This window comes from Echinops telfairi, unplaced genomic scaffold, assembly GCF_000313985.2.
Source record: "Echinops telfairi isolate 266 unplaced genomic scaffold, ASM31398v2 ScPeMD7_5592;HRSCAF=6446, whole genome shotgun sequence".
Taxonomy (NCBI): domain Eukaryota; kingdom Metazoa; phylum Chordata; class Mammalia; order Afrosoricida; family Tenrecidae; genus Echinops; species Echinops telfairi.
The window spans coordinates 35,021,760-35,037,126 of NW_022109491.1; the positions used below are offsets into that span (position 1 = coordinate 35,021,760).

At 43.4% G+C, this 15,367-nt stretch overlaps 1 protein-coding gene across 1 annotated transcript in view; it reads left to right on the forward strand.

Moving 5' to 3' along the window:
* The window catches only part of PLCB1 (phospholipase C beta 1), an 842,442-nt gene that overhangs the window by 700,880 nt on the left and 126,195 nt on the right, over positions 1 to 15,367 (forward strand). The window contains exon 27 of the mRNA XM_030887038.2: positions 2,941 to 3,115. Within this exon, the coding sequence (XP_030742898.1) occupies positions 2,941 to 3,115 (175 nt within the window). The remainder of the gene's footprint in view (positions 1 to 2,940; positions 3,116 to 15,367) is intronic.

Below are 15,367 nucleotides of genomic sequence, written 5' to 3' on the forward strand. Positions count from 1 at the left end.
CCGGGGTCTCCTGGCTTTTCCCAACACCCCTTCTCCCCATCATCACTGAGAGGACACTCCAGGTTAACTCTGGAAGCGGGGATTATTTATCTTCAAGAGGGCCTTTCAACTCATCCCCACCCCAAATTCGAGAATAAAAACTAAACCAAACGCCCTGCCAGGAGCCAATGCTGACTCTTAGTGACCCCCCTGTGGGCTTCTGAGCCGTTAACTCTCACTGGAGTAGAAAGCCTAGGCTTTCTCTCATGGAGCTGCTGATGGTTTTGAACTACTGACCCTGTGGATCGCAGCCCAATGCGCCATTTTGAAGTGGCCTGGATTTTTGTGGATTGAAACTCTAACCTTGTTTTTGCCTGTGCCCTAGCCCTGAGTGCTGTGTGCTTGTTTGGTGTGGCATTTAATGTGCCCAAGAGGCATGTGTCAATGCAGAAAGATAAGGAGCAAAGCAACACAGGCTGCCTTGTGAGAATATTGTCTTCCGGGCATTTAATTACCACAGCAAGTAGGGCTGTACTGCCCTGGCTCACAAATGGTTCACCGGCTTGACCTTTGGCCTTCCAGAGGCCAATTGCTCACAAAGTATTTATTGCTGTAGAAAAGCATATGTAAAATGAATTTTACAGTGTCAAAGGTTTTTTTTAGAAGCATCATCATCATCTTTCTCATTAAAGACATCCAATGGCTTGACTCACAATACTTGTCACTGAGAAGTAAAATTTAATTCTCTAGGAAGCATTGGGCCACTCACTGCAACATCGGTGGTTCAAACTTAACAGCTTCTTCACTAAAAAAGGATGAGGTGGTCTGTTCCCGTATGGATTTATAGTCTCAGGAATTCAGTGGAGCAGCTCTACTTTGCCCTATAAGGTCCCTCTGAGTCAGAGTCACACGACAGCAGCGGGTTTGGTTTTCACTAGAAAGGCCATAAGCCATCCTGACACTGTCAGCATGGAATCTACCAGACCCATGAGGGACGGAGCAGGCAGGATGTGCAATATCTTTTCTGCTTCACGTCCCTTTCTAGTTAATCTTAATTTGATACCAAGTGCTACAGAAAGTAAGATGCATTTTTCAAGTCCATACTGTGACATGTGACTTAGAATAATTAAATGCAGTAGTTGAGTTCTAAAAAACCACAATCAAAAATGATCCATACTCAATCAGGTGGATTTTATCACTTCTGAGAAAGGTTGCAGCTAATGATGCCAACAATGTCCAAAATTGAAGCAGCCACCTCAGGCCAACCTCTGTCTGGGTGATATTTAGGTACTCATTAACTCATTCACTTATCTATTTATAAGCCACATTCTTCAAAGGTCCAATAGACTATTGAAGTAACCTATATTAGAGGCTACCAGTAGCTAATGCTGGCTGGAACACCATTTTAAAAAAGCCATAGAAGACACATGTGTAGAAAGCCTACTGAAGTAGTCAAAGATCAACCACCTCCCGCAGAGCAGATACCAGTCCACTGGACTGTCCTGCCGCACATGGCAACCACTAGTCTCATGTGGGAGCTGAATCCTTGAGATGCGGCAAGGACAATTAAAATGTGCTGTAGCTGTAAAATACAGAGACCTCAAAGACTTCATCCGAATGAGAGAGAGAAAGAAAAGTGTCGTAAAGAGTATATACTTTCATATTGACTTCTATGAATTTCATATGAATTACCCATTGAGACGTTATTATTTTGGCACATTCTATTACACTCCATTGTGGAATTAACTTCATCTGTTCCTTTTCAGTTTCTCACCGTGGCTGCTAAAAATTCTCATACGTGGCTCACATTATATTTCTACTAGAGAACACAAACCGTTCAATATCAGTTCTGTCCTGAACAGTGAATTTAGCTTAGTTTCTGAGAAAAGGAAATATGGACCCCATCATTCTCCTTATCTGATTAAAGTGAATTTGCTTGTTCTTCCAAGAGAGACAAACATTGTCCCAGGATTAAATTACAAAGGAATGTATATCTCGTGGATCTTATACAAGCAATATCAGAAAAGGAGGGATAGAGCCTTCCATCCTGTTTTTACAGAGCCTGCAGAAGTGGTCCTCATTGATTTTGCTTTATTTATATACATGGCCCCTCAAAAATAAACTAGGCCTCTCAGTGCCATCAACTAGATTCCTAGTCACAGTGACCCTAGAGGACAGGGTAGACCTGCCCTGTGGGGTTCCCAGACTGTGACTCTTGATGGGAGTGGAATTCTGACCTTTCCCCAATAAAAAGGTGGTTGGTTTGAACCTTGGGATCAGCAGCCCAACTTGTAACCCACTCTGCCACCAAAGCTGCTGAAACACCTTTAAGCTCCTTGTATCCAAATGTGCAACAGGACGAGCTTTTCAAGAGGCTGTCTGTCGGGCCATCTCCCTAGACATGCAATACTGCTAGTTGTGAGATAGACAGATAGAGGAATGGTTCATCGATGATAGATGATAGATAGATAGATAGTAGATAGATAAACTAACACTTGCCGTTGAGTCCATCTTGATTTGTAACAATCCCATATGTGTCAGAGTAGAACTGGGTACCATAGCAATGGATGATTTTTCAGAAGTGGATCACTAGACCTTTCTCCTAAGACACCTCTAGATGGACTTGAACCTGTAACCTTGGGCTAGCAATCCAGCCTAGGTCGCTCAGCAGCAAATAGATACACAATAGAAGCCTGGAACTACCATAGGGTCATAAATAGTTGGTATCATGTCTACTGATTTTTTTCCCCCCTTTGTCTGATGTCCATCATCATCTAAGTGGGCTCTCCATGCTAAGTCAAAAGCTGTTCATGCGAAGTTGGGGCTCTCTGCTCCCATGAAGACGTCCAGTCTCGGACACAGTAGATAGGGTCGTAGGAGTCCCAGTTGAATGGCCTGGATGGCCGTGGAGGTGATTTAGTGCAGTTACAAACTCTGTCATCAAGCTCTGTGTCTTTGCAGATCAGAACCCAGCAGTCCTGATTCGTCAACGATTGAGCAAGATCTTGCTGCCCTGGATGCAGAGATGACCCAAAAGTTAGTAGACCTGAAGGCCCAGCAGCAGCAGCAGCTGCTTAACCTCCGACAAGAACAGTATTACAGCGAAAAGTACCAGAAGCGAGAACATATTAAACTGGTAAGTAGGGCTGTCGCCTGGGTTGGCCTCTCCTAGAAAGGCAACTCAGAGCAGCCCCCCCATGGGTGTCTTCCTTTATGAGACCATGCAGCATTCTTAGTAACGTCTGTTTTGAGTTTTAATTAGAGATTAATATACGATAGGTTTGTAACTCAAAGTTACATAAATGTAATCTTTTAGCGTATATGAATACTACGATAAAATGGCCTGGTAAAAATCTTTTTATGTTGAATTACAGCATTCTTAGTTACAACATAATTAGTAAGTTAGTGGAATTTCTTTCTCCTCCTTTTCCTTTGGTTCGGCAGCCCTGTTGGCACTGGGGGATGGGGATGGGGCTGCTAACCACAAGATCAGCAGTTCAAACGCAACAGCCACTCTGAAGGTGAATGACGAGGCTCCTGTAAAGGGAAATACTGTAGTCTCAGAAGGGTCTACGCAGAGTTACTGTGAGTCAGAATTTACTCGATGGCAGTGGATTAGGTTTGAGCTTTTCCCTTTTAATTACTCATTCATCCTCAAAATAAATTGTTGATGTAGGTCTGCAAATACTAATTAAGACAAGAATGCAGCTTGTGAAATGCAAGAAAAGTTGACCAAATCTACAACTGTTAAAAATGCCAAACCAAAAGCCTGCTGCCATTGAGTCGATGCCAGTTCATGGAGTCATGGGGTTGCCAAGAGTTTAGATCTTTACCAGAGCAGAAAGTCCCACTGTTCTCCCTCTGTCAGGAAGCCCCTCAAGGCCTGCCCCCAGCCCCGCCAGGCCCCTTCTAACAGCACCGCCGCACTGAAACCAACAGCGAGTGCATGTAGCGCATGCAAAGGACACCAAGTGTCACAGGGTTTCACTGTGGGGCATAATGACAGCTCTTTCTGCAGTGCCTTCAAAAGTTCAAAAGGAAACGAACATACGTTTAACAGTCTCGGTATATGGATACATAGAAAGTGGACTTCTGGGGAAATTTTTTGATGTTACAACTAACTATCGGGTTATTTTTTTTAAATAAAACTGTTACTGAAGCTTGGACAAAATTTTTAGAGACAGTCATTTTGGCATCACCCCTTCTGACCATGTCACTTGTTGCTACCCACACCCTCTGTATTTCCCTCGTCCTGTTACTGCTGCTGGTAAGCCCGCGATGCTTGACTTCTGTTTGCAGGGCAAGAGTTCTCTTTTCTATCGAAACTATTGGAGGCTGTTTGATGGCTTAATTGGAGACAAGCACAGATCTAGGTGTCAGCAGCTTGGGACTTAGGATATGCACCCAGGGCCTAGCACACTAATAGTGTATTATAAGCCCCGGGATTCCAGCATCTTTATCACGGTTCTCTAATCCCCAATGAGGCTGTGTTTTAGAAGTTTCATTTTCACCAGCTTATTTATGGCTTATAATAATTCCTGGGATTCTTTGCAATCTCACTAAGAAGTAGGACATACTTATATGGTTGTTTAAGAATATTAAGAACATGTTGCAAATATATTTTTGCTTTTGAGGGGGGATACCATTGGGCTTTATTTACAAGAGCTCAAAAAAATCTTAAGAGTTTACTCTTAAGATTTCAAACAGTCCGTATCTAAACAGTCCATACGTGATGTTGTCTAGCCAAAACTTGGAGCTCCCTACGACAGGAGGAACTGTCAGCTGCAGTAAGTGCTCTGTACTTCGGATCGACTGTTGTGTTGTAGGTACTGGAAGAAGATGGAAGCGGTAAAAGAATGGTTGGGCAGACAGAGGGCAGACAGATACACAGAGGTGTATCCAGGGGGTGGGATCAATAGACATGAAAAGGTCCATGGTAAGGGGAGGCAATGCTTTGAGACACCGCTACAACTGTCATCTGATTTTTAACAATAACCCTCACCGAGGCATCATAAGTAGAAACTCTGTATTGAACATTGGCTCTGAGATCAAACCCTGTACTAAAAGATGTACACGAAGTGTCCGATTGTATCTGCAGGACACTCGTCAAAGGTCGAGACTATCGTTAGCCTCATTTGGCAGACAAGACACCTTGTTTGATACTCAGAGAAGTTGAGTGACGGTCCTCTGACTCTACGTGAGAATGTGATGCAGGCAGATTTTGAACCTTGGGTCTCTGACGCTCAGGCCTCCACAGTCTAGTCATTCTGCGGATGCAGATGGCGAGCCTTGCGGATTGCTGTGTGCGTCCTTCCCGCACAGAGCACCCTCAGCAGCCCCTCCCTGTGTTGACCAGGACACGTGCCCTGGGACACTGTGCCTACTCTTTTCGTTCTACCTGATGCACCGTGTCAGTTTCCTGCTCAGTCCTTGGAACAGGAAAAGCAAAGCAAAGGGACACAGCTTCCCAAGTTTCTGAAATGTAAGAAAGAGAACAGCAATGTTCTAAATAAAAATCTTTAAGAATTTTCTTAAATCACACTTTCCTTTATACTGACTCGTGGTATAAAAATGTTATTTCCTTGATGCTGAATAAGGCCACTGAGTTTGGTAGGGGGGAAGGAGCCACGATTTCAGATGGTTAGCATCACATAGCATGAAACCACTGGCCCAGCAAATAGCTTCCAACTCTCTGTGGCGCCTCACCCTGTATCCACTCACAGTGAGTGACCCTGGAGAACAGAGAACTGCCCTTGGCCTTGGGAAGGCTGTGCTGTTGATGGACGCAAATGACCTCAATCTTTCCCCCATGGAATGAGTGGTGGGTTTGAAACACCACCTCCTCTCTTAGCAGCCAAGCTCTTAGTGACTGCACTACCTGGGCTTCATCCTATCCGCCTACCCACTGCCCTTGAGTCAATTCCAGTTCAGAGCAAGCCTGTAGCACAGAGGAGAGCTTCCTCTGTAGGTTTCAAGGCTAAATCTCTATGACAGTGGACAGCCTTGTCTTTCGGCAGCCCAGTGTGAAACCCATTTCACCCCCAAGGCTGTCTCCACCATGACCGTAGCTGAGGATCCTAATCTGCCTGCCGGCTCCGGCAGCTGGGTCTGTTGCTGCAGGCTTGCTCTTGCTACTCATAGCAGGGCAAAAGTTCAGGGCATTGCCATATTCAGTATGCAAACCTCAAGGATGGTAACTGGATCTGGTGTTTAAATCCTGCATCTTCCCCAGCCCTCTGGGATAGCTCTGAAATGCATGTTGAGTACTTTCTTTGAGACGTGCCTGGTGGAATTCAGCTTTGGGGTGTCGCAGGAGTAACTGGCTTGACGTTTCCTTTCTTGATTTTTTCTCCTTCCTGGTCTTACTTCTTCACTCCCCTGCCAGTGTTTCCTGGGATGGGCTCTGAAATGAGCTACTTGTACTTGAAGCGTTGCAGAAGGGAGCCCAGGGACTGGCCCATATGCTAAAATAGCGAAAGTGGACAAAGCCGAAGCAAACCAGTCTCAAAAGTCACCGGAATGTTACTCTGTATTTTAGAAGGACCACTTATAAATTGGCAATAATTACATTTATATGCTACAGGCAATGAGAGTTTTGAGAGGTATTAAAATGCCAATTTATAGAAATCTTCATCGTGGAGAACTTGTTCTATTTATTTACTTCTCCATCTCCAAAATTTCCCCTAGAACATTCTGCAAGAGGTCATCTTTTTCCATGATAAGTGTGTTTGGTAAAAGCCTCCCGCTCATTGGGCTTCCTGTGTTAGGGCAACCGCAGGATGCTCTATCTGAGGAGATCAAAGAGATGGGATTCTGGTGGCCAGTAATCTCTTGGGGTATCATAAGTCTCTGTAAGGCCTCTGTGTTTTACTTGGAGTGAAGTTGCAGCTGTCAGAGGACTTAGAGCAGAGGACTGACATGATTGAAGTTATTTTTATAAGAATAGCTCTGGAACTGTGCTATCCAATAAATTAGTGTTGGCCCTGAAAATGAAAATCCCAAAGCACAGTTCAATCAAATAGCCCAGGGAAGTAAGGAGTCATCGTTCGTCCGACACGACTGCTGTTCCCTGACAAGGTAAGTATCACTTAGGCGTGCCGCCCACTGAGCCATCATCATGGGGAGTGTGGCTAGAGTTCCAAATCCTGGGAAAGACCGCATTCCCCAAGGAAAGAAACTCAAAGGAGATTCCTGCCAAAAGAATTCAGAACACAGATGAAAACAGAATCCCAGCCATCCCAAAAGGCCTCCTGGGTAAAAGAGGATGAGGGTTGGGAAATGGAATATGAAAGCGAGAGGGAGTTCCAACCAGTCAATGTCCCAGGAAGGGCGCCTGGTGCCATATTGAATCACAATGAGGAGGAAAAATGCTTTATAACTTTCCTCTTGGAGAAAAGGTTGGCTGAGGACTAGGCAAGACCAAGCTGAGCCATTGAAAGTGAAGCTCTCAGTTAAGGGACTTTTGGGAGAGGAGGTGATGGGAGTCCTAGTGGACGTGGCGATCCCAAAGTATGTCCGTCAACTCCCTTCTCCCTAAGAGGGAATGGATTTTTAATAAGTTTTGGATAGTTTTCCAGAAAACATAAATGTATGTTGAAGTCATGGTCTCTACTGAGGTTGTGGATTTCGATTCAATAAGTCCCCAGTGCCCTTTGAACACACCTACGTGAACCTAAGTTAAGCAAGCTAAAGCCCAAATGCCATGGCTTGGGAAGCACAAAAGATATATTTTCTGGCACTGGGGAGCTATAATTTTCAACCTGACCTGATGGCAATTAACAACAGCAATATCATAATTAAAAATGCATGCTCTTTGCCGAGACATATATCATGGAATCACGATCAGTGCTTATGGAAGCATCCATCACGACATTGTGTTGGACAAATCTGCTGCACAAGACTTCTCTGAAGTGTTGATGAGCAAGGATGTCACTTTAGGACTAAGGTGCACCTGCCCCAAGCTAGGGTATTTTAATTGCCTCCTATGCATGTGACAGTTGGACATGGGTTAAGAAAGGCTTAAGGAGAAACAGTGCCTTTCAATAGTGGTGCTGGTAAAAAAAACATTGAAAGTTTCATGGGTTGCCAGAAGAACAATTTAGCCCTGGAACAAGTACAACCAGAACGCTCCATCGAAGAAAAGGTGGTGAGACTTTGTCTCGTGTACATTGAACACGTTACCATGAGAGACCGGTCCCTTTACAGGACATCATGTTTGATATGGTTGAAGGGCAGCAGCAGAGAGGAAGAAGAGCTCCCATGAGATGCATTGACACAGTGGCGGCAACAATGGGCTCAAGTACAGGGACAAGGGTGAGGACGGCGCAGGAGCAGCAGTGTTTCCTTCTATTGTCTCTCGGGCCCCCATGAGTTGGAACCGACTTGATGGCACCTAACAATAGAATAACATCATTGACAATACACGCTTCCTGCTGAGACATACGTACCTGTGCATCTGATCAACCCCGTTTGGCATAACAAGAAATGGTTCAGCCGGGAAGTTTTGTAACTGAAAGACCCAGAGGCATCACTTGTCTCTATGCTTGTGGCTCTGAATTGTAATCAGGCCTCCCTGGTCAAATGAGACAAACAGACTCATTGAAAGGACATAGGCTCTAAGTCAGAAGGGTTAGTTGGTGATGGGGGAAATCAGACAGAAGATACTTCGTCTTCCCAAAATTGCTTTGAGGATTAAATAGAAACACACTTTGGTTAATGATCGTGCATTTCAAATGATGGTGCCTGTAATTCCAAGATCAGGAAAGAAACCATAGCATCTATGAACTCCCTATCGAGTATTTATTGAAAACCACATAGTTGCAAAATATTCTGATAGACCCTGGGTCAGACTTGCTCTGACTGGGCCACCACACCCAGAGAGCAACAAATGGTTACATTACCACTTGATGAATTTGGTAAGAAAGAAAGTAGGAAATAACATATGGGAACAGTTTACTTTATTCTAAATCTATAAAGCCAATGGAATACCCTCTTGGAAATTGCTTGTATTCCCCTAATACAGTAGATCACTGGTACTTGACCACATCAGTGCTCAACCGCATCGGTACTCAACATAATTGGATTTTGACTCAAAATGTCTAGAAAATTTTGCATCAGATCTTGAACTAAACATCAGAATCTGACCCACTGCACTGTGATTTTTGTCAACAAAAGCAGTTCATATTCAGTCACTTGGTGTTAGTTGGTATTGTTAGTAGGCGTTGTTTAAACCTTTTGCGGCCGTATTCTAAGCGTTTTGCTATAATTTTCTTAGTTTTTGTACTGTTTTAATAAAAAAAACATGGGTCCTAAGAAAGAGTTTTTGAAAAGAATTATCATGATAAGGAACTGGTTAACTGTGTTATTGGTATAGTAAACCCTTTTAGAAAACAGTTAAGGAAACGCCAACAACACACCACATTAGACAGATATTTTTTTTAGGGAAAGCCAGCCAGGTCCTAGTGCAAAAAGGCAAAGAAGGGAAAAACTCCTGAAAAGCAGCTACCAGTTGATGTGATGGAAGGGGCTTCCCCTTCCAAACCACGCCTCTCTCTCCATCCCTCCTCTCCACATCCCTGTCCACAGATCCAGATCCTCATCCAGCTCACGGTAGGGGCCATGCTGTTGTTGTTAAAAACGTTTTTAATATTGTATTTCTTATTTAAATTATTTTAATTCTGAGCTTAATTACTTTGAAATTTCTGTGTAATATTTTGTATAAAAAGGCAAGGTTAGGGTAAAACCTTGGTGTCGAGAACGAATTCATCCATTTTCAGTTATTTCTTGTGGGAAAAATTGATTCAGAACTCCACTGCATTGCATCTTGACGCTCCTTCTAGAATGAATTAGTGCTGGGGCCCAGGGTTCTACTGTAGATAGAAAATACACACCCAGCTTCTCAGTATCTATAGCTCTGAAGGGTTTTTATACCCGTCCAGACAAGGAGCTGCGCAGACTGATGTCTTAAATGGATCGACAGCCTATTACTCCAAGTATAAGGTGACCAGATTTTAACATTGGTAAAGCGGGACACCATTGATAAAACTCATATCCTGGCAAAATAGCCACATGGCAGTCAAAAACCGTACACCCTAGCTTGTCATGCATTCTTATCAAAAATTGGGACTTTTTAAAAATGCTGCGAGACGCGGGGAAAACTGTTAAAAATTGGGACTGTCCCGCCAAAAGTGGGGCGTCTGGTCACCTTATCCAAGTATGGCCTTGTGATGTGCAGCAGCAGGACCGCCAGTGTCTTGTTGGAGGTGCAGAGTCAGGCACCACCCCAGTCTGCCTTTCAAAGGGAGTCTGGCATAACTGGAAACATTCAAGTCGAAGAAGCACAGTTTTATAACCTTTCAGTTCTTACCTTTGTTCAAATAATGTTTTAGAAGAAGCCTAAAACCCCTTGTAATTGAAATAGGAGAAACACGGAGCTTTGTCATCAGGGTTGAGAAAAATCTACTAGTGACACAATCAGAGGCCTTATGGAAACTGTTCTTTTGACCCATTCAGGGTCAGGTGCTCCTGTAAATCTCTCTATGGAAAGTATAGGGGTCTGTAGGCCCCAGTTAAGGGCCCTTACTCTAGGGACAAACTATGAGATTGAGGAATCGCTAATAATTTGTTTATCTGTTTTTTATTAACTGCCATAAGTAAACCTTGTAATTGTCTATGCATTAAGGTCCTTCCACTGCTGCCATCAAATTGATGCGATGTCTAGCAACCTTGCAGGACATAGAAGACCTGTTCTTTAGGGTTTCTGTGACTCCTGATGGGGAGAGAGAGCCTCAGCTTTCTCCTCTGGAGAAATGAGTGACTTTGAACCCTTGATCTTGCCGTTAGCCCACAGTGCCACCAGGACTCCTAATAGGGTTTGACTTTTGGAGTGACTAGAAAATTATGGAATTTCTTCAGCGAGGCTCCACTGAGGACCAGCCTTAGTGTTTAATCCTCGCATTACGTTAAGGGCCTTCTAAGCAGGGGGTTGAGGTGGTGCTGGTGGGGCACTGATCACACTCAGCAGGGAGGGCCTCCCCACTTTCTCTTCTCCTTCCTCCTTTGAGTGACTTCAAAACAGATTTGCATTTTTTCTCTCACCCCCACCATCCTTTTTTTTTTTTTTTTGCCATCGTCATTTTTTTTGGTTTCACACTTTCTTTTATCATCTTTAGGGCTTCATTTTGCGTTTCGTTCTATTTTATTTTTCTCTTCTTTTCCACATTTTAAATCTCCCATATGCCCTAACCTTATTTCTTTCTTTCTTCACAACTGTCTTAATATTTCATATCCTTCCTAATGTTCTCTCCAATCTGTCCCCTCAGCAGTCCCGTCCCTGCATAGCACCAGACCAACATTACCAAACTCACTGCCAGCGGGTGGATTCCAACCTCTGGTGGCCCCACAGAACAGGATAGAACTGCCCTGTGCGTTTCCAAGAGTAACGCTTTACAGGAGTAGAAAGCCTCCTCGTCCTCCTTCAGAGCAGCTGGTGGTTTCAAGCAGCCAACCTTGCACGTAGCAGCCTAATGTGTGGCCACGGAGCCACCATTAGTACCCATCAACCTTAGCTGGTCAATTCAGTGTCAACCCTAGGGCAATGGAAAGTCCTGTCCCAGAATGACCGCTCTGAGTGTAAGTAAGCACTGACAAGCTGTGAATGAAATGACTCATTGATATGGGAGCCGGGTCAAAGGTCCTCTTTCGAAGCCATTGTTTCACCACTCTGAACTGCGGTTTTCTCCTCTCAGTAATGGAGATGAATCACCCTCACCTCGCGGAGCTGCAAGAAGGAATGAGATCATGTACAGCAGGCACGATTTTTCATGAAAGCTTTCTTTTTAAAAACATTTTAAGCTAAGAATGTTTCAAGTTGGGATTATTGATTTCAAATATACATGTGTGTTAAATTTTTGATAGCCTGCTCTGTGCTACAGCAGCCCGGGGGAGCAAATAAGGTTTCTTTTGATGATTTCTTTCAGCACCAATTGCTGCATCAACCCATCTCGAAGCCTCCTTTGAATGTTTTCCTTCCAAAGCAGCTTGGCTCAAGCGTTAGTGCACAGAGTAATTGGCATGTCAGAAAGTACTTCTACTGTTAGTTTACATCAGTGTTTCCCAGAGTAGGCGATACCACCCCCTGGAGATGCTGGAACAGTCCAGGGAGACTACAAAAGCAGACACTTCACCCTTCATCCTGGATTATGGGCTAGAGCACCAAAGCTTTTAATTGCCAGGGGGATACTGAGTAATTGTGTGTGTGTGTGTGTGTGTGTGTGAGATGCGGTAGGCCAAATACTTTTGGGAACCTAGGGTTTTCCTCGCGCTGTCTTCCTCTAATATCGTGATGTTAATGTAAGACAGTTTTCTTGAGAAATAAATCACCTGACCGTCCAGAAAGTCTGTATTCTTCATCAAATAAGATACAACAAAGACAACCTGAATAGTGCAATATTACTAACAATGCGTTAACACGTCCAGATTCTTCCTGAAACTCTTTTACACACGCACGCGCGCACACACACACACGCGCGCGCACATTCACTCACTCACAGAGACCCAACTGCAAATACTGTTCTTTTTGCATTTTCCATTCCACAGTATATCATGAATAGTTTTTCTGTTTTGTTTTTCATTTTAGTAATTTATGCTTTTAATGACAATGAATTATTTCATCGTTTGTTACTATTTATCCAGTTCCATTGATGGTGTTTTACATGGTTTCCTATCTCTGTGTCTGTTGATTTTTTAGAAGAATGCCGTGGATAGCAGGGGCTTGCCAATGTGTACGACCACATTGAATTTTTTCCTTTTAGTTTTGTCAGAGCGCATGCCTAGCAAATGGCTAGTTTTCATCTTAAATTAGTTATTGAACACCTATCACTCCGCAGACTGATGGAGATCTTCAAGGAGGGCCCAACCCTCAAAGGCTAATGGAATAAGGGCAGATTGTGAATCAGGCATATTTACTAATAGTATGCCCCTCATTAGCAATTAGCTTGCCAGTTGCCTAAGTCATTAAGTTCTGTGGATGTCTGTTTCCTCATTTCTAAAACAAAAGGTTTTCACGAGAATTCTTTGAAAGGATCCCTCTAACTATAATGCTCTTTCACCTCAAGTTATAGAATACAGTGAGCCAATTCTCAGGAGCATGAAAATCATAATGAGGGTTGCACAGACAATTGTTGTAATTGCTGTCAAAAAGTTGTACACCTACAAAGAGTTGAGTTGACAAGAGTTGTGTGATAGCGCCGAGGGTAAATCAAAAAGTGTTTCTACAAAGACTTAGAAACTTCCATCAAACATAAAATAGAAAATCTGAGAAGCTCTTGTTTCACACGCAGCTGCCATCTCAGAAGGTACTGTTTCCATCTCTCTAAACCTTCCCCAAAGAATTCTGCCCTCTTCCATACAGACCATCCATCTTCACAGGGTGCAAATCATGTTTCTTTTCCATGTGTTTTGAGTTTGGGGAACAAAAATGCGTCTGACAGGATGGAGTAAGGTTTTCTCAAAGAAATTCTCATAGGATAAACACGTGCATTGTTGTGATGGAAAAGGAGCCTTAGTGAAGCTTGCATGGCTTTTAATCACCAGCGTAGTTTTCAGTTTTCTTCAAAATTCTTCCTATAAATTCCTGTGATAGACCTATGTTCTTTGAGATTAAAATAAAAATTTCAAATGGTCCACATAACCTTAGAAATGGACCTATCTGCCTTTAACTGGTCCAGGAGATCCCCCAAGAAGCCACTGTTATGATTGGAGTCTGTTTGCTTTGTAAGGTCCCCTAACAAGATAAACACAAATGTATTACTGATAGAGTTTGTCTGCAGTCATCCACTGATCACAGGAACATGCTCTACCAGGTGAGGTTTGAAATAAAACCAGTATATTTACAAGAATGACCAAGAGAGTAGGTACTAAGGATGCTTCTGTATGCCTAATACCTTGGTTTCTGGGTGTGGAAGTTTATGGTCCTGGTTTCATGGGACATTTCAGGGAATTGGCCTTGTGGCGTGTTGAGCACCTGTGTTCTATGACCCTGCTTATTTCTTAGTGCCGGGGTCTTAAAAGCAGCCCCTGAAGGCACAGCCATTAATCTCTATTCACGTTGAACAACAAAGACAGAAGGAAAGCCAGGAAGAGGATGAAGGTATGGAATGTGTGACTAATGATCTTCATGAACACCTGCCTCCTTCTCTAGGAGACCAGAACTGGATAATGTCTGGCTACCATACAGAACATTTTGCTCCAAGATTCCATAGAAGAATTGGATCAAGAAGAGGGAGATACAGAACAGAATTTCAAATTCTCATGGACAGAGACTGTCAGGAACCATGCCATGGGGGATTGTTGTATTGAAACTAGTGCCCTGACATAATGCCTAAATGCACAACCCACATATTCCCTGCAGCCTTTTAAAAATCAAATAATCATTCAGTTTAACTAGTAAAAATAAGTAAATAAATAGAAGTCTGCTTTAGCGTTATGTTCTTTTGAGAACTATCTGAAATGCCACGGGCAGCAGCAAGTTGGCAGAGGAGGCGGGCACCTCAGCGGACAGTGAGTTTATGCTGATGAGGGAGGACAGACGCAGAAGAGGAGGGTGAGAATGGCTGCCCAGTTGGAAGAGTGTAATCAGAGTCACTACGTGGTGCATGTAGCAACTGCTGGATTGGTGTGTGTGGTGCATGTATGTACACACATCCACATACATCCCCAACAACAGCATGATTATAAAATCTCCAGATAAAGTAATAATTTGGGCTTTTAAATCAAAAGACTAATGTGTTCACTATATACTAGCTTCCTGTATATGTATGGCGTTTCTTAGGGACTGTTTAGAAAAAGTGAAGGAAATGGCAGTGAGCAAAGCTGTTCCCTGAGGCAGAACAAAGCTATGTAGGAACCGTCTTCAATGAAATACCTGTCTCTCCTGAAAATAAGGTCACTATGGGTCTGAATCCACTGACTGGCAATGAGTTTATTTGTTTTATTTGGGGTTTTCTTTTTACCATTACATGAGCATGATTCTTTATTTTGTATTATTCTTAGGATTTTTAAACTCTTTATGAAATTCCAAAAACACATAATCACAGAATAATGTAACTTCAAATTTTTATTAAAAAGGACTTGAGAGGTAATTATAGCACACAAAAGAACTATAGCGTAGGCATGGGATTGCTGACCACCAAGTCTGGAGTTCAAACGCATCCACCTGGCCATGGGAGCAACATGAGGCTATAACATTCCTCAGACGTACAGTCTCGAAACCCTTCCGCGGTCCACTGCGCATCAGAACCAACTCCGCGGCAGCGGCGAGGGTGCTTCACCAAGGAGGAACGGGGCCCAGGTGACAGAGAAGGGGAACCCCAGGCTCCACCTAAGCTGA